This window comes from Pundamilia nyererei, unplaced genomic scaffold (genome assembly GCF_000239375.1).
Source record: "Pundamilia nyererei isolate P.nyererei 1_Seehausen unplaced genomic scaffold, PunNye1.0 scaffold00144, whole genome shotgun sequence".
Lineage (NCBI taxonomy): Eukaryota > Metazoa > Chordata > Actinopteri > Cichliformes > Cichlidae > Pundamilia > Pundamilia nyererei.
In genome coordinates this window covers 1,505,143-1,523,514 of record NW_005187545.1, presented here as the reverse complement: position 1 = coordinate 1,523,514, position 18,372 = coordinate 1,505,143, and the positions used below count along the sequence as shown (strand labels likewise).

The 18,372-nt window shown below is 42.9% G+C and overlaps 2 protein-coding genes across 5 annotated transcripts in view; both read left to right on the top strand.

The window, feature by feature from the left end:
* The first annotated feature begins 290 nt into the window (after positions 1-290).
* Positions 291-8,769, top strand: LOC102192526 (glucocorticoid modulatory element-binding protein 1). Its single transcript, XM_005744493.1, has 10 exons — positions 291-396; positions 1,512-1,653; positions 2,472-2,530; positions 2,780-2,901; positions 3,059-3,162; positions 3,603-3,787; positions 4,104-4,250; positions 6,847-6,984; positions 7,223-7,339; positions 7,424-8,769. The coding sequence occupies exons 2-10, from the start codon at positions 1,529-1,531 to the stop codon at positions 7,960-7,962; spliced, it is 1,536 nt and encodes a 511-aa protein (XP_005744550.1). The 5' UTR covers positions 291-396; positions 1,512-1,528; the 3' UTR covers positions 7,963-8,769.
* A 2,300-nt stretch (positions 8,770-11,069) lies between these two features.
* The window catches only part of ptprub (protein tyrosine phosphatase receptor type Ub), a 188,094-nt gene continuing 180,791 nt past the window's right edge, over positions 11,070-18,372 (top strand). For all 4 annotated transcript variants that reach the window (XM_005744492.2, XM_005744491.2, XM_005744490.2 and 1 more), the window contains exon 1: positions 11,070-11,340. In XM_005744492.2, coding sequence (XP_005744549.1) covers positions 11,271-11,340 — 70 coding nt within the window. In that variant the 5' untranslated portion in view covers positions 11,070-11,270. The remainder of the gene's footprint in view (positions 11,341-18,372) is intronic.

The window sequence follows — 18,372 nt, the reverse complement described above, 5'->3', positions numbered from 1 at the left end:
CCTGTCGTATTAAAACCATAAAGCTACACTTGTAACAACTTAAACAAAACCCAGATTGTTGAGCTAAGATATGTAATTTGTGTAATAATAATGATACTACTACTACTACTAATAATAATAATAGTTCTTGCGGATTTTCCCTGGATTGGAAACATGCTCTGAGGCTGGAAAGCTTTCAGCCTGTGCACAGCCGTGGAGGCGCTCAATCCAAGCCACATAAGAGCAGTCTGACCGATTTACACATCGCGTGCGAGCCAACCGCTTCTCGTGACAGCGGGACAGATGCTTCTCAGGCAAATGCTGCCTTCACTGCAGGAAGTCTAAGCGAAGCAGCACTGCGCATGCTATCGCACTTCTCTGACGACCGGAGGATGAATTATCCCCTGCTGTAAAACGGTGAGTAAAACTACGACAATGTCTACATACAGTCGCAGGTAGAGTGTGTGGGAGTTTGACACGGGACACGGTGTTTTGTGCGCCTTTTTATTTTTATTTTTTAAAAGGACAGGGTCGCGCGTCCCTGTCGGGGTGTGCGTGCCTCCGCACCAAGCAGACGTCAGTTTGAGTGGGTGCAGGAGTGTGAGCAAGGCACGCAACTGTTCGTGCTGTATGAGTTGGTGATCCACACTGTGTTAAGGCCACTTAATACAGCGTGGAAGTTATTAATCAGTGCTGTTATCTGCTCTTTACTACATAACAAGCCTGCCAGCCACTGTGTCTCTGCTGTGGAATCACCCAAACAGTTTATAAATGAGTTTCTCCTCGGTGCTTTTCATATGTATCTGCTATCATCTCCTACTTATGTTGGACTGAAGTGATATAATAGAGAGAACCAGGCTCGAATGATTGCAAAGGCACTTTATTTATTATTAATCGGTAGCTTTTTACCCTGGAGCGGTTTCCCATTTCGCACTGACCGTATATTATCACAGTCCAGTGGGTACTTTGTTCACATTTGACCACTCCATAATGTGATTATGTGCCAATTTTTAAAGCAAATTCTTAAGGTGTTCTGTAGCCATAATTATAGCACACACATACACATACATATAGGCAGGCTACATGGCAGCATGCTTTGCAGACTGATATAAACTAGAGCTTGCTTTATTTCATCTGGTAACAATGCTCCTACAGATTGCATTTGTTCAACAGACTGACTGATCTGATGTCAGATTATTCCTTTGACTGAATGAATTAAATAGATGAATATCCTTGAATAGACTTTGCTGTGTTACGTTTGTAGGCAGTGCTTTAGTAAAAGCTGTAAGCTTTTGTTTCAGTATTTACGATGTTCTTGTGCATTCTTAGCAGCAGCATAGGAAGCAAGGCCCGGTGATGTGAGGATTATGTCATTTTAAGCCCTGTATGGACTCATTTCTATGACAGTTGCATGCAAGAAAAGGTGGTTAGAGGGGGTGGGCGGGTAAAACTCAGTGATTTGCATGTGCATTAAAGCGTGCACTCTTGTCATGTGGACGTTAACACGCCTGATCGCCCTTTTCTGTCTGCAGCTCTGAGAAGAGAGGTGATGGCGGGTGCTCAGGTCACCGTGTCTTCAGAGGAGGTCATGACTGCGAGGGAAGAGGAGGGAGAGCACAGCAGTACTGAGCAAAAATCTCAAGTCCTCTTGCACCTGCAGCCCGTCCTGCATGGGTAAAGTGGCTCGTATTAATATAAGCGCTTTGTTTGTGTGAAGAGCACAGTGATCTTTGTGTTAAACAAATTATGTGAGATACATCTGTTGTTTAATGCAGACTTAATTCAAAGAACACAAAATCAGGCAGGTATACAGAAGATGACCACATCCTAAAGTGAGACACCTTAACAACTATATTATATTTAAAGGCAACCTTTCCAACTCTTGCTAAATAAATACAATGAGCATAAAAGGAAACTGAAGTTATTGTTATTTCACTGTTGATTCTTTTAGCTAACAGTCTTTGAGTTTCAGTACGGATGCATTCACAGATTGCCAAAAAAAGACAGATTTTTTTGGGGGGGAAATGTCATTGACAGGCATAGCATCATGCAGGCTGACCTTCCTTTGACTATAGTAAAAAATCTTCCTTTATTATGCACTGAGTAGCACTGGTGGCTGTCAGTATTTTTATTGTTTGGAAATGTTTGGCTTTAGTTGATTTTTTTTCTTAGTTTCAGTGTTAGTTTTAGACTTCTTAAATTATTATTGTATGGAGGCTGAGATTCTTGTAGACATCCAAAGTCTCAATAAAGACGTCATCAATGCTTTATCAGACAAATTGTAAAAGTTTTTTTAAAGCAAACTAACAAATACTGACACTGAGGATATTTCCTCTATAAACAATACAAATGCTTTGCAGTCCCACATAAAGAGTGACATCTGGTCATTCTGTGTATACATGCAGCCAACTTGCACGCATTTTAAGAATATTTCCAAGGCTTGCGTGCAATAAATAATTATTTTATATGTGTGGATCTGTCGCCCTCTGCAGGATGAATGATGACATTGCAGACATTGGCACTACAGTCCTGGCCATAGAGACGCATCATGGTGAATGACACAAAGACATTGCAACTAATTGCTGAACTGAACCTTTCAAACACACAGCTTATTCAGTCTAACCGATGCAGTAAACGGAATAATGAATCTCTCAAGCTTCACTGTCATTTAACAGATATACACGGAGAGTATTGACAAACCTCCTGGGGTGTTTGACGATTCTTATTTTCATTACTGCGAATGCACACTGTAATGCCGCTGCAGGCGGTCACGGCGATGTTTGTGTTCTGTAACGTTTAGATGACAGTGAAGCAGATGGAGATGAGGTCGAGTATGGCTACCCCATCACTTGCGGGGACAGCAGGGCGGTGCTGCTGTTTAAGAAGTTTGTGTGCCCCGGAATCAACGTCAGATGCGTCAAAGTAAGTTGATGTTTAGTGTGATCGTTTAATTATTACCTTATTATTACTGCAAAATTAATTTTTGAAAACCTTTCTCCGCGATGGCATTTTGGTCCCTTCTGTCTTATTACTCTCTCAGAAACATAATGTGTGCTGTCCTCCCTTTTTTTTTTAACAGTTCAATGACGAGCTCATCAGTCCTAAGCAGTTTGTGCATCTGGCAGGGAAAGCTACTCTAAAGGACTGGAAAAGAGCCATCAGGCTGGGAGGAGTAATGCTCAGGTAGACTCATATAACTTCTTTTTGTCTGCTTTTTGTTGTAGAGCGGCGCACAGCTAAAGTCTCACTCATATAATTTGCAAGTGCTTGGAGTCTGTCAGGGTTTGCCGGTGCATTCCAGAGGCAGTCTGTAAGTGGCATTATCATGATAGCAGGATCAAATAGCACGGATGCAAGCTGCCGAGAAACACTTCTCACCTCTTTATCATGTTTGCGCTTGTTGTTGGTATTACTGTGAGATGGTACACAAAGCTCAAAAGGCCCTATCTGTTCTTTTCATCTTCATTCCTCCAGAGGCCAGATCAAGGCACTCTGTGTCGAGCACACCGCTGAGAAGCTATCAGGAACTCACTGGAAATTCAGTCCTAACATCCCCCCGTAGCTACGTAGCGTAAATATTTTCCTGGAAACTTTGCAGTGTTAACCTGGCTCTCCCCGTGCAGGAAAATGATGGACTCCGGCCAGATAGATTTCTACCAGCATGACACCCTGTGCAGCAACACCTGCCACAGCACTAAATTTGATGTGCTGATCAGCAGAACGCGGCTTCCTCCTGGGAACTCGGTGCAGCCGAGCCTGTCGTGTCTGGCTCTTGACCCTGTTGGAGGGCAGGTGTCTCTCGTGACAGGTAGATTTCAGTTGGCATTCAGTTTGCTGCTTTTTTTTTGCCTCCCACATATGCTTGGGCTGCTGCGGCATCACTCAGGAAACAGAACCTAAACCCTTTGGAAACCACTTGAACATTTACAGAAAAGAAACACAGCCTTAGGGGTTTTTTATTTTTTGGAAAGTAGTGAACGCTTTAATAAGCTTGACGTTTAAATATAAACATCAGCAATAAAAAGTTTGCTTTTAATGTTTACCTCACCACCGCACAGAAGAAAATAAAATCCAGAGAGGAGTGGTCGCATTATGGGTTTCACTGCATTTTGTTCCCATTTCAGAAGATGCACATAAGGCGGCAGAGGTGCAGGAGAGTTTGCAGGATAGGATTAGTGCAGCAGCAGAGTGGAGCAACGGTCCACGGAGGCTTCTAAACCCTGTAACAGCCAATGGACATGCTACCAAAAGAAAGCTGGCTGACGTACCTGGTAATTATAAGAACACGTGCATACACTGGGGTGCTTGTTGAATAGATTAATAAACTGCATAAGGCAGGTACGCCCTATTTTAAATAAAGATAACACCCAGATAATTACTGTTCAGCGGGAAAATCTGTGCACAATCAGTCACTGTTGGAAGTGGGAAAGCAGATGGCATCTCCTTTCATGATAGCCTACACAGCAGCAAACTGCTCACCTCTACTGCTCCACTTTGGGTGTTTAAGCAGTCGCCACATGGGTATATGCTCTGTTTAGAAGCCATTTAGTGGCTTACTGCAGTTTTGGGCACAGCACATGGAGCATGTGCAAGTCACATGATTAACTGCAAATGTCTGTCAGGTTATATGCTAGAATATGTCCTGTAGGCTCCGGCATCATGAAGGTTTTATTTACTCCTGGCATGTGTTACTTTTCCATCTGTTAAAGAAAATGTTCCTTAGAAATGTTTGACTTTAAAAGTTTCAATGCTATCATGGGTGGAGGCACAACTTCAGCCCACAGATCTTCAAGAGGTTGTACGTCTGTGAGCCCTGAAACCTGCCCTGAAGGGTTTAAATGAGTCATCCTGCAGTCCATTTGTCCCTTGTGTCACACCTCTTGCAGCATCAATTGTTTGACCCCTCCACCAAACCACTGAACCTTTGAATCTGCAGTTGTGCCATTCCTGCAGACCGTCCTTAAAGAGCTGCTGACCCCATCTGACATTTCTAAGTGCTATTCTAACCAAACTTTGATTTAAGGGTGTTTTAAGTGACCTTATCAGGTGCTCTTTAAAGTAGATGACAGTAGATATCGATGCATCTTTAGCCTAGAGATGCATCGATATTGGTACTGTGCAAAAGTCTTGACACACCCATCGTTTCTTTATATTTTGCTAGGACAAAGGGAAAAATGTGCCGAGATTTTCTAAAATGTCAAAACATACATTGAAGTATAGTATATAAGTCAAAAACAGAGTTTGTAAAGTTCTAACAAGCTTGTAAGTCAATATTTGGTGTGACCACCTTAATTCTTCAACACAGCCTAAAACCTCTGATTCAAGCTTTTTTCAACTTTTCTTTAAGTAGTCTCGAGGAGGTTCTGGGCTCTGGGGAGGCCGATCCATGACCGATAGTGTTCTGTTGTGCGTTTGGTATCACTGTGATGCTGAAACGTGAAGCCAGTGTTAGTCAGATTCTTTCCACATGGTATTACATAGCAGATCAAAATCTGATGGTGTTTTTCTGTGTTCAGAATTCCATCAAGTTTTTTGACACGATCTTCAACATTTCCATGAACCATGACAAAACCTTTCAATAATACTTTGCATATCAAACCGTGACATCTTTGGCATCTTCCATAAATCTAACACAGGCTGCTTGTAATAAACTCCATCAAGATACAATTTAAAATTAGTTCTTTGTCACGTGTAATGTTTTTTTTTATGCTTGAAAGATTCACAGGTCAATGTTAAACGACTTAACAAACAAAAGAAACATTCCACTAAAATCAGGTCAGGTACAAGGACTGGACTGAAAAACGTTTGAAAGACCTTCAGAAAACCTGGACTTGAACTGCTGCTCGCTTTAAAAATTAAAAAAAAAAAGTCTCGTTTCCTTGGAAGCAAAATAAAACGAAATAAGGAGTGGCTCAGCAATTTTGCACGGAACAGTTTGTGCCGATTTAAAAAGGTAAAACGTTTGGTGGTATTTTACAGATGGTTTTAATAATAAGAATAATGTTCAATATTGATATCTGAATTGTTTTACTTTCTAAAAATAGGTATAGGTATCGGCTCCAAATAAATTGTCAGGCTCTCAGTCCGGGTCCTCAGTAAAATAGCCTGAGATGGTTTAGTGAAGGGCAAATGGAAATGTGTCACAGCACATGGAGTGCTGCTTGTCATAGGGCTTAAAACATATAGCCAATTCACAGCTTATACCTCTACTCCTCTATCAGCTGCTGAAGAAATGTGCTGCTTCTCTGTAATGCACGATGTAAAGAAATGAATGAATTAAACTTCGGAGGGCCTTAAACGGTATTTGGAATATCTTCACCAGACATTCTGCATTTATCTCGACAGATTTTAAGCAAACATGAATTTGTATGCATTTCATATCAAGCATCTTTGACATTTTTACCACTTTCATGCGCTTGACTTGTTTTCCTTTTCTTTTGGCAGATCTCCAGTAATTCTTCATTCACTCTCAAATTCGCCTTGCCCTCCTTTCTCTCCTCTTGGAGCACCTCTTTTCTGACCCATTTTCACACTCTTTTGTCGTTCCCTCTGTCACATATTTGACATCCTCTCTCCAACTGCTGCATCACTCCTATTTCCTTTATCTCTGTATATTTGTTCCCAGTGTTTATCCAACCCTGACATATTCTGTTTCTGTTTTTCTTCTCTCTTTTCTTCCTCTTTCAAAGCTCTGACTCTCTCCAAATTTCACCTCCAACCCTATTTTTCTTGCTGCCTGTCCCCACAGCAACACAAAGCATTGTATACTTTTACACAAACTAACAAAAAGAAAGGACAAACATGCACACACTTGCATAGATTTCTTGATATCCCATTATAACGCCCTACCTATTTGACCTCCTGTAGACGGGGTGTTGACTCTGTGGAAGGGTGTGGCAGACTGCGGGATGATGGGGGAGGTCCTATCCAGCCTCCAGAATGAACTGTTCAGCACTTTTAAGCGGGTGGAGCTTCGCAGTGAGAACGGAAACCTGCAGGAAACAGGTAAGTGCCCACAGTGGTACCCATCTAACCTCTGGACTGTGAAAAATGATTCAGTGTTGATGTTAATAAAACGTCAGCTGAGTCAAAACTTGAAAAATCAGGTTTCAAAAAGATTTTCGATAAAGGCCCCACCAGCTAAATCTTTGAAAATTCATTGCTATTGATTTTGCAAACAGCTGACTTCATTGTGGACAAATCATTCAAAAGCCTTGTAGCTGACTCTTGATTATTTTGTTAGATGTCATGCTGCTTAATTCCTTGTGTGAGATGTTTGGGCTTTTGGATTCGGTGAAACAAGCCACAGACCTGAGGCGCAGCCAGACTGAAAAGAAAAAGATCCATAACAGTGTTTATGGTGAGAAAGCATTCAAAACTATCACGCGGCACATGCAGAGATACCCCGATGAAGCGAATTAACGATAATTTTCTTCTTGTGTAGACTTCGATGAGCTCTCGGAGGACAAGGGGAAGCAGAGCTGTGATAAAGGGACATCTAAAAAAGCCGCATCACTAAAACACCCTCGAACTCAGCGTAAAAGCAAGACGAGCAGCCATCCCCAGAGCTCGCTGCCCTCTGTCAAATCAGCCACAGCGATCCAGCCTCATTCTATCACAGGTTTATGTGCTGCATCTTACCCTCATCTCACAATAAACCCTCAGCTCTTTGCCCATTTCTCTGCCTACACCAGCCAGCGTTGTCATGCTGAAACTGGCAGGACAGACAGGGATGTCCACAGTGCCACGCTGGAGGGGGACCGAGAGATCAGTGAGGCAGACAACCAGGAGAAGTTTCATGGGCTGGGAAGGGAAGGCAACAAGAGAAAGGACACATCAGGGATCCACAAAGAACCTGGACAAGGGAGTGTAAAGTTTTGGGAGGGATCTCATGTTAGAAGGGACGAGGCGACAGAAGGCTTGCACGACATTGAAAAGGTGATTATGGGGAGAAAGGCATCAAAGAAACATAAAAGTAAGTGAGGCAGACGACCCCAGAGGGATTCTGCGGGACTAATTGAGGGAATGTGCCGGGAACTGAAAGAAGACACGGAGCGGAGAAACAATTAAAAACAATATGACTTTGTCAAACTCTACTTTTTCCACAGTGAAATATGCAGTACAGAGTGGGGTTGTCTTCTCACACAGACGCTTTTTAATGTTCTTAAATGGAAATGCTGGATTTTACAGCATCAGAGGTAATACAACTGAAGTGACTCGTCGATTAAGTGACCGACTGTCCCAAACCATTGTTCGAGTCATTATGGGTGTCATAATATGCCCTATTTTGCAATACGAAGATTTATTACTGCTTTTTGAGATTTTACATGACACCAGCACTTAACAGAAAAGATCATTGACATTTCAGGTGACAATGAAGGTGTGCTGGTCTGGTTTTTTTTTTATTATTATCACCCACATAGTATCAGTGTTTCCAATCCTTTACAAGTCTGCCGTCTTTGATGACACTCTTCCTCTAGCTGAACACTGTCACTAATTAATGATAGATTTTTTTAGCAACTTGTAAAATACTTATTTTGTTACTTGTGTTTTGCGATTTATATCTTTTAGATTTTGTGAAATATTTCTCACTCAGGCTGTGATTAGGATTTGACCACCTGCAGACACATCCTGCCTGAAGATGTATGGCTCCCAGTTTCTAACCACGCCCCTTACACTGAGTACTAACAAATACAGAATCTTGCAGTAACTATCCCCTTGCTAGTTAAAAGTAAGAAGGGAGAAATAGCCATCAAAATGACCTTGAGCGATAATGAATGCATTTTGAATAAAAACCTTCGCATTTTGAATTTTTAACAGCAGCAGCGTGTGAGTTTTCTTCAATCGCTAACTTCACACCACTCAATTTACTGATCCTTTTTAAAGTCCGGGCGTTGATGGAAATTGGAAAACGTTGGTGGTTAATCTACTGACCGTACAGGCAGGAAGCCAATAAATTGCGCACAGAGGTCATTGTTTATTCAAAGTTTCCCTGCTGGTTTTAATCTCAGCGGCTTCATTCATCTCATTACTTCTCACAGTCAGATTGTTCTAACGTCTCACGCGGACACCTGTTACCTTACTGACTTCTTCACAACAGAAACGAGTGTATTTGAACAGCTAATCAGCCTGCAGAGGAGGAAACACTGCTGCTGTGAGTTCCCTGATCACTGTGTTGGACTTGCAGTTTCTTTTTGACAGCCGGTGGAAATTGTCCTGTTTTTTAAGGTATCGCCGGTTTGACTGACCGATCTTCAGCGTTTTAGGCCACACACAGTGAAGTACAGTAGCCTTCTCATGTTTGCCTCCCCGTTGCGTTTCGCTGTTTGTTTGCTTTTCGAGCTGCATGCCGAGGCCGCGTGATAGACGCTGATGATTTGCCTTTGACAGCTTCTCTCAGAACTCTGATGATATGTTATTATCAATTCATGCACAACACTGCCTGGGCAGATGTAGTTGTTTGTGAGGCAACGTGAGTGGCAGCTGATAAAATGACTTTCATCGTAGTGCGGTTCTCAGCATCTCCGCTGACACCTGTCCTGCTGTTGGATTATTCGAACAGTATTTTGCAACATTCTATTAAGTTTAACACAAATTAAACTATAATGGAGATTTCTGAGCTTGTTTATATAAATTGCTGCTCTGTGGCTCGAATACTTGGAAGAAAAGCTCTGCTGTGCATCACGCAGGTATAATTAGAATTGTTAGCCTGACATATATTGTGCTCCTTTGGTTAAATTAAGTAATCGGCTGAGCGTCGTATCATTCATCTGTCATTCCGGGCTAACGGCATTAAAGTCTGCAGTGTGCTCTCATGTTTGGACTTAGATGCATCTCTGTGGCCACCTTTAATTTAATCCACGGCCTTAGTGCTCACACATCGCAGCAAAATGAATGATGATTAGCCTGCTTAATGGCATCTTGATCAAATTGGGGGTCCTGGAGCAGCAGCTAAACGTGTCAGCTTTTAACCTGAACAAGAGCGACTGTCACATCAGCACTTACGCAAGACGTTTAGGCTGGGAAGAAAAAAGCTGTAATCAAATACAAGTGCACACGTTGCTGGATGGAAAGAATATCCAGGAATTCATATTCAAATACACAACTTGTGTTTTCACACACACCAGACAGGACAAGCAAGACAACCAGATATGCATTTATACGTATCAAAGTCACGGTGGGGTTCTTACCTCTTTCCATGTAGTCGCTCCATCTGTGTTTTATATTTCACTCTGCATGATACCTGATTTCTGCCGTCCATTATATCAGGTGGACTCCAACAAACACAGCCAGCTGGGGTTGGAGAGAAAATGTAGTCTCGTTAAATGCAAATTCAATGCACACAACATGACAGACCACATAATTTATGGAGAGATATGCTTTGCACCTGTCATGGGTAGGCGTGAAGGCATGCTTACCTGTCTGTCTTGTGTGAGTATACGTCTTACCTCAGCTGTAAAACAGTCGCTAACATGACAAAAAAAATCTTTTTTTCCAGGATAGTTTGTGCATTACTTGATTCATTAGTCCTCAGGTTGCTGATATGATTTTAAAACATGATTTAGCATATTTAAATGTTTAGTTTTAATTCTCAACTGTGTGCAGTGATGTAGCTTTAGCTGGAATAATAAGTAGGCTATTCCTCCGCCTGTAGGCATTGTTATCAGACTCCTGTACCTGTGTTTGGAGCCTCTGGCCAGGGAAGATTAGAGAGCTTCTCCTTAACATTAAATATATGAAAAGTATCTCACTGTCTGAGCCAAATCTAATCTCTGTGGCTGGACCTCTTAAAGCAACGTGACTAACCTTTCTTTAAATCTTACAATCTACTTTTACACATGAGATAGCACTTTGAGGCAGTGAGGTCAAATAAAAGAGTCGCAAAAAAGTGATTGCCAACTAAAGGGTTCTCACAAACATACAGGTATAGAGACACACAATCTCTCACATTGTGGGGTTTTGCTTGGCCGACGTTTGAGCACCTCGGTGCCATGGATAGATCTGACCGCTTGGAGGCGCCCGGCTCATACTCTGAATCCCGCGGAGGGCGAAGTGGAGGCTGGGACTGAAAGTGGGCTTGAGAAAGAAATCTCTCCCCTGAAATGTTTACCCTGACGTCAGTTTGCAGAACTAGCTCTGCCCTGTCTGCTTCAGTGTCTCCGAAACTCCACTCAGTCAGATTTTTTGGGGGGGGGACTAAATGGGCTCCGCTCTGCCTGCGCTGCCGGATCGCACCAAGTAAATGAAATGATTTCTTCTGCACATTTAAAGTGGACTAAATCATCTACACGATGAACACCTGCGCCTTTCTCTTAATTTTGACTGTTCAGATCTACGCCGATGGCATCGAGGGGCCAACAGGTAAGGCACACGTTCATCTCGATCTCGTGGACACGTTTGGGAAGTTTTACCATGCGGATGAAAGTCCACTGAAAGAAAAAGCGGAGCGAATCTGGTGGAGGTGCCAACTTTTGTGCTCCTGTTCCTCCAAAACACGCTGCTGCGTTTATCTGCGCCTTTCTGCCCCTTTCCACGACTTACCGTGGGACGCTGTCCTCCCAGCAGAAGCTACGAGCAATAACTTTTATAAACTGAAGCTTCAAGTTTCCAAGGTTAATAAAAGGAAGAAAAAAAAACAAAGGTTGGTGGTTAGGATGACTGCGAATGGGTGCTCTGGGTCGGGGGGGAAAAAAGCTTCCATTTCCCTAAACAGCACAGCCCTTTTGCGCTGCGCCGCTTCTGCTTTCTGTTATCGCCCAAGCCCCATTTAAAGGCGCCAGGTAGCCTGAACGGTGTCTGCGATCCAAAGTTAGACATCAGTTCATTCAGAGCGACGGTTTTCCTCCTTAAAAACGAAAAATAAAATCAGAGATCCCCGCAGAGCATGTGTGCACGAGTCTCTCATATCCCCACAGCCTTGACCCAATCCTTGATGACATCCAGACCCCCCCGTCAAAAACCAAAACCACACCGGCGTCGGTTGAAACAGGGGGAGTCGGGGACTCTTTAAAAAGTTTGAATGTGACACTGCTGTGATTACTGGTTAATTTTCGCGTGCACTCTGGGATTAGATGAATCTTTCTCACAGATGCCACATTTTTATCTCAAGGTGGTGAGATGCTCCTGTTTCTCCTTGGACGAGGTGGGCTGTCTGGCTGCAGAAAGCTCACCAAGCGGCTCTTAATTTCAAAACTGACACGTTAAAAAAGAGAGAACATTTTAGAGGCTGATTTTATTGTTGGAAGAAGTCTATTCGTCTATTGCGAGGCTGGATTGGGAGACTGAGGATTTTTTTTCTCAGGTGAATAGGATGCAGTGTCTGACTTTTTCCTCTAGTTTATTCTTGAGATTGGATTATACCTTATAAATGAAATCTTTAGAAAAGAAATGGGGAAAAACTGCCTCATTTGAAAGGTGGAAGGAGAAAGAAACAAAGCAATGAGAATAAATGTCATATTAAGGAATTAAACATTTATTCAGATACAGGTATAAACTCAGGTGTTCTGGATTAATTTTTTTTCTCAGTGCCTGAAACGGCTTGGGCCTGTTTGAATTAATGCACACACATGCATATGCACAGTGTGCATTAAACCTAATAAGGCTAATAAGGCGTTAACATGGATATCATTTACACGGCAGACTGTATAAATATGCACCACAGCGCTTGTCACCTGCGGAAGGAAATTGGCTTGATGTTTTCCATTATTACTTTTGCCAGGATTTGCATTTCTTTCTTGCCCTGCTTAGTGGTTCACGAGACAAGGGAGAAGCCACTGATGCTCTGTGTAAGTGAAAGAAGCAGCAGCAACAAAAACAGCACTAAAAAAAATAAAAAACCTCCCCCCCCAACAAACCAAGCATAATATGTTTTGTGGAGAGCTGAATGGAGCACATCATTAAGAGGAATGGGCTGAGACATATGAAGGATTAAATCACACACAGGTAATTAAAAGAGCTGAATGGAACAGCAACGCTTCACTACGCAACGCTGTGTGAGGGAGTCTGTCAACAAAAATGTACATGCTGTCGTTCCTTTTTCTTTTTTTTTAAAAAGTTTGTTAACTGGAGTGTTGCAAGTCCTTGACGTCTTCCACCTTCCCATTAGCTGCTAATAGGTAACAGTTTAGTTGCCAGTTTTTGCAGCTTCTCTTCTACGTGACTGATGCCACTCCTCCTCCTCCTCCTCTCCCCTGGCTTGACTTCCCCTCATGGCTCCTCCACCTACCTGAATCCTGTGGGAGGCGAAGTTAGGGAGCACGCATAAATGCAGCTTTGAATCTCACAATCTTTAGAGAGTCTCTTTTGCTGTGATTGGGCGAGGACCACGTCTTTAGAACAATTAGGGCTCACTTCTCTTTTCATTTTCTCGCCCCTTTCACCTCTTCCGATCCATATCTTTCAATCCATAACCCTTTCTTGCTTGTGCTTTGGGTCAATGCAGGCCGTCAAGTGAAATGATTATTATCTCTATCTGCTGCACTGGACTCACTGCAGTGTGTGTGATTAAAAATAAAGAAAAGCACAGCATTTGCATCAAATTCGCATAAAGAGCCCGTCATGTAGACGGTCGACGTTCCAGTTGTACAGCTATATGAGCGCGTTTCCTCCATCCTATGGAGCTCAAACTGCCACTTTCACTCCCCTGTTGTCTCTTAAGGGAATAGAACGAATGTTCACTTACCATCTGTCTCCTCTATTAGCACTGAATGTTGTCAACTGAGTGGTGTAATTATCCCGCGTCTCATGACTCATTTCCCAGTTTGATCTAAAGTTAAGGCAGAATATCCTTTTTTTGCTTATTTCCCTGAATAAGCTAACGCTTAGATCAAGATGAAAAGGGCCGCGGAGCCCAGACTGTCTAGCTTAAGCATGGCATGGGATGAATAACACCTCGGGGCCTCGGGTTTACACTGCATAAACAAAAGCATGTGTAATATGGAAACACCTGCACTTAGAAGCATAGAGGGGATGGAGCTGCAATGCTAATCAGATCGTCTTTTACATAATTTTAAGAAAAAAAACCCAGTAATGTAACTTAATCATGCATCATAGTAAACTGACTAACTAAAAAGTTAACACACACCTATACAAGCATTAGCAGATGTATTGATACATGTACCAAACAGACAACAATAAAACGGTATATATGTGGCTAAAATAATTCAGTCGCTATATTATTTCAAAAGAAGTGTTCCCAGGCTATTTGAATGTTTATGCTGTGCCAATTTGACTATTTTCTTTATTGCAAAAGGTTATTATTGTAGCATTATTCATCTCCCGGCGCCGATTTGTAGCTGTTACATATTGGTTCTTGAGAGTCCATTAGACGTGCTCACTGTAATAAGCTTCTAACTGAATGGCGAGGAAAAAAAAGACCCTCTGATGCATTTGTGAATTATTGCTGGAGAAAGAAAAAAAAATACCCATCATGTAGAAAATGTTGCCTCGCACCACAGAATTGCAGTAAATCCACCAAGTGGAAGTGTTCCCTGCAGGAGCCAGGCCACCATCTGCGGATGGAATACGAACGGGCAGTAAGGATTGGGCCTAAATCAGACTCCTGAAATGACTGGTTGATTTCCATCTTTGTGGGATCAGGGGAAGTAATTCAGAGAGCAGATGGAAAACTTTGCAACTGTGAGGGAAGGGATTGAAGCGGGAGGACGGTGGGGAAAGAATTTCAGAGAGGGAGAAGATGAGAGCAACATAGGGATTCATTCAGATAGATTGTTGGGGTGTTTTGTTTTTCTGCTGAGGCCACAGCAGGACATTTGCAGAGCTCGTGCATGCCGGCCATTCTGCCTTCGGCTTGCACGTGTGCGTGTGTCTGATTAAACAGGCTGCTTATGAGAGAAGCCCTCTGCTCTCCAGCCTGTCTCTCCTGTTTCTCATCTATTGTAATGTGGGGCTACGTGGAAGAGAGCCAGGCCACGATCGGCTTACTCATCTCACAAGGCTGGAAGATGAAACGTATCCATCTACCGTGTGTACTCAAGGAGCTCTGCTTCATGCCAAGTGCCATGATTGGTACGCCTCATCAGTGAAGGCATGTGTCCGGTCTGGGGCCTGCTCCGTCTTCATCTGGGCTAATCTCTCATGTCTTTCCCATGCATCTTCCCCATCTCGGTGCTCTGCTGAGTGTGCAGGCATTTATTAGTCTTCTCCTATGCCAGGCTGCGGCTCACGCACATCTTGTGATTGTTGTGCTTAATTAATCCTGCTAAGCGTTTTTCCTGTTCTCTTTTTAATTATCACATGCTAGTGTTCTGTTTCTAAATCAGTCCCAACTTAGTTTTTTTCTCTCCCCTGTCTGTTGAAGAGCTCTGTGAGTTGTGGCCTACTCAGGCAGAGGATTGTTTGCTCTTCAGAAAGGTCAAGCACTGGTTGGGAGTCATGTTTTAGAGGCAGAGAAAGAGCAGGTCGTTGTCTTTGAGAACAGGGCAAAGCCCAAAGGCAGGTTTGCTTCCGCTGTGCGCGCGCGTGTGTGTGTCTCCTGTGCCATTTAGCCTTGCCTTTCTCTGTGTGCCCTCATTGCTTTGTATCTGGTCTCGCCGGCCAGCACAAAGTGCTGAAAGGAACCACTGGGAGGGAAACCTGGCAGATTGGAGATAATTATACATGACACTTATTATCCTGTCGAGGTCTCTTATTGTAAGTGTATTATTAAGGGGCCAGGAATCAGGCCACGGGAGTCCTGAGAAACAACAAGTGGGAAATCCAAAAACAGATTTTCTCCTTTAGAAAAGAATAAACGACCGTGAAACGTAAAGCAACGAGACACTAGAGAAATTAGCATGGCATCTGCTCTCCAGATCATATTTGTATTCAATACTTGCGCGCTGCTATTCTACAGCAAACGTATGAAAAAGAGGCCATGAACTGTTGAGGTGCTCACATCAAGCAGGAATGGGAAACCTTTTCCTTTCTTGCCTTCTTGCTTGCAGAGTGTTGTTAAAAGAAGAGGTGATGCAACACAGAGGTAAACATGCCCCTGTCCAGACGTTCTTTTGGAGCACGTTGCTGGTGTCAAATTGAAAATGTACAGCTGATAGTCATGTGCCACTTGCTGTGTACACTTAATTGTAGGGTTTAAATGATTAGCAGATCCTCGCATTCTGTTTTTATTTACACCGCACTACATTTCAGACATTTTTTAAAAGAATTGAGTTGCACGTTTGGCCGAAGGCTTGGCTTCTTGTGGATTTCTGAGCTGTGATCGCTGAGGCTCTTCAAATTCAATTTAAATGTATTCTAGTTCTTTGCATAGATTCATAGCCCGCTCATTCTTTTTTTTTTTATTTTGAAAGCTGCACTCTGTGACGTACGCTATGAATGTTTTAGCATATTGATGAAAATTGCATGTGTACGTGTGGTCCCCTGTCATTTTCATATGTGTGCATGTTAACATCACCTCCGTCTCTGCTTGTAAGACCACGAAATCACACGCTGAAGCCTTGACATGCAGCAGGGTCCCGTGTTGCTGAGTGACTGAACTTGCCATGACACTGATGCTAGCATGGGCTTGAGCTGCTGCCACGGTGAGCTCTTCGGGGTTACTGTGACACCTTCCAACACCCTGGAAGAGATGCCAAGAGTTGAGAGATTTACAGTCAGTCGCCTGCCTCGGCCTGTCTCTTCCTTTCCACTCTACAGCCGGAGTGCGGGTCTCTTTGCTCCCTCTGCCAGTTGTTATTAATGTGGTATTGATCTTTCAAACTCTGGGAAGTCCATTTTACTTAAATTTGATCAAAGTGGCATAGCGCCAGTGGCCTGCAAGTTTGATGTAGGAGTGGGAACTAGCTGGTCAGTCAGCGAGGACCTGCATGACGTAAGTGCCCACAAAGAGCGGAGTAATGTTAGCCGTATGCGTAACGTACAAGAAAGAGGTAAAAGCCGAAATGCTTTTAAACAGGAAATAGTGAGCTTTTGTTTCACAGGGAAGCTGCATACTCGATCATAAAACGAAGCTATAAAATATGTAGTCGATGTACTGGTCTGAATTCAAATAGCTGACATGCTCATTATCACTTAAAAGGACATGTTTCACTTGAGTAACGGACATGGAATATTATCACTGAACACAGATTGGCAAGAGTTTATAGCCTGAATAAGAAAAGTGAATAGCTCGAGTGCATGCACATGCAGGTGTGTAATTAGCCGACAAGGAAATAACCAGGGCTCTGAGTTTGCAGCCGTTTCAGTCCCAGTGTTTTCCTCCCCAAGGCAGTGCCTTCCCAACTGCAGAAATTGGGTCTGCAAGACTGATGCTGCAAGTGCCGCTCCTTATCCCCCTGCCCAGAGAAAAGAAAGCCTCCTGAGCAGTTTAAAATTAGCCCGCTGGCCGTGTTTCAGTTCTTTACCTTTCTCTGTGTCAACAAAAATTTCCTGCCAGAATCTTCAGGCCCTCTGAGTTGGTGTATGCGGTGTGTAACAAATGCTGCTGGAATCAAAGTTCAGAATTAGGACGGGATTGTGGAGTCGAGATCTGACCTATTGTTCGGCTTCTTTTTTAGTCCTTTGCATATGAAACAGTCAGCGAAATATGAGCCCCTGACACTCCTCTAAAAGTCAAAACACTCTCTTCAGGACATTTTTCTCCCTGTAATAGATGCAGAATTTAGTTGCCTTTGTGCCATGAGACCTGCTCTCAAGGGGAGGCAGGGAAGTGGTATTTCTGGTTTGACCAGTTCCTTCCAGCAAAGAAATATCCTCACGCAGACCCAGGGATGAACCTGAACACTTATCACCCTGATGCATCCCACACTTATTAGACTGACAATCTTTCATATAAACTTTATTAGCACAGTGGAAATTGAAGAGCGTTAAAGTGTAACAGAGCGTGGATAATGTCTACTGTGCTGATTTAAAAGAGCGCAGCATTCAAGGCTCGCCCTGCATGAAATCTATAACTAAAACTGAGATCTTTTAAAAAAAGGCAATAACTTCTCAGTTATAGCTTCTGCATTACATGATTGAAGATTCCCTGCAGCACAGTCTCATGGCACGGGGTGACACTCAGCTGTGACAGCTGCCACTGCTGGTGGGTTATGGGTAGGTCATGGCAGCTGGGGTAGCACAGGTGCCAGCTGGCAGGAAGTCACTCAGCGGAGGGATTTTGAACCTGTTGATGTCATATAACAAGTTTACAGTACTTTTGATTTGATTTTGATTTATTGATTTATTGATTAGCATTCAAATATCTCAGTGAAGACAGAATAAAGATTACCACAAAGCAAGAAAGCATGAGACAAGGCTAATCAAAAGGTATTGGCTGAAGCATTTGCTTATTACGCCAACCCTTTTAACAAAAGATCTTTTTGCATGCAGCTCCTGTACACAGGGCTCGAAGCAAAGAATAAAACAAAGCAAAAACAAACAAACAAACAAACAAAA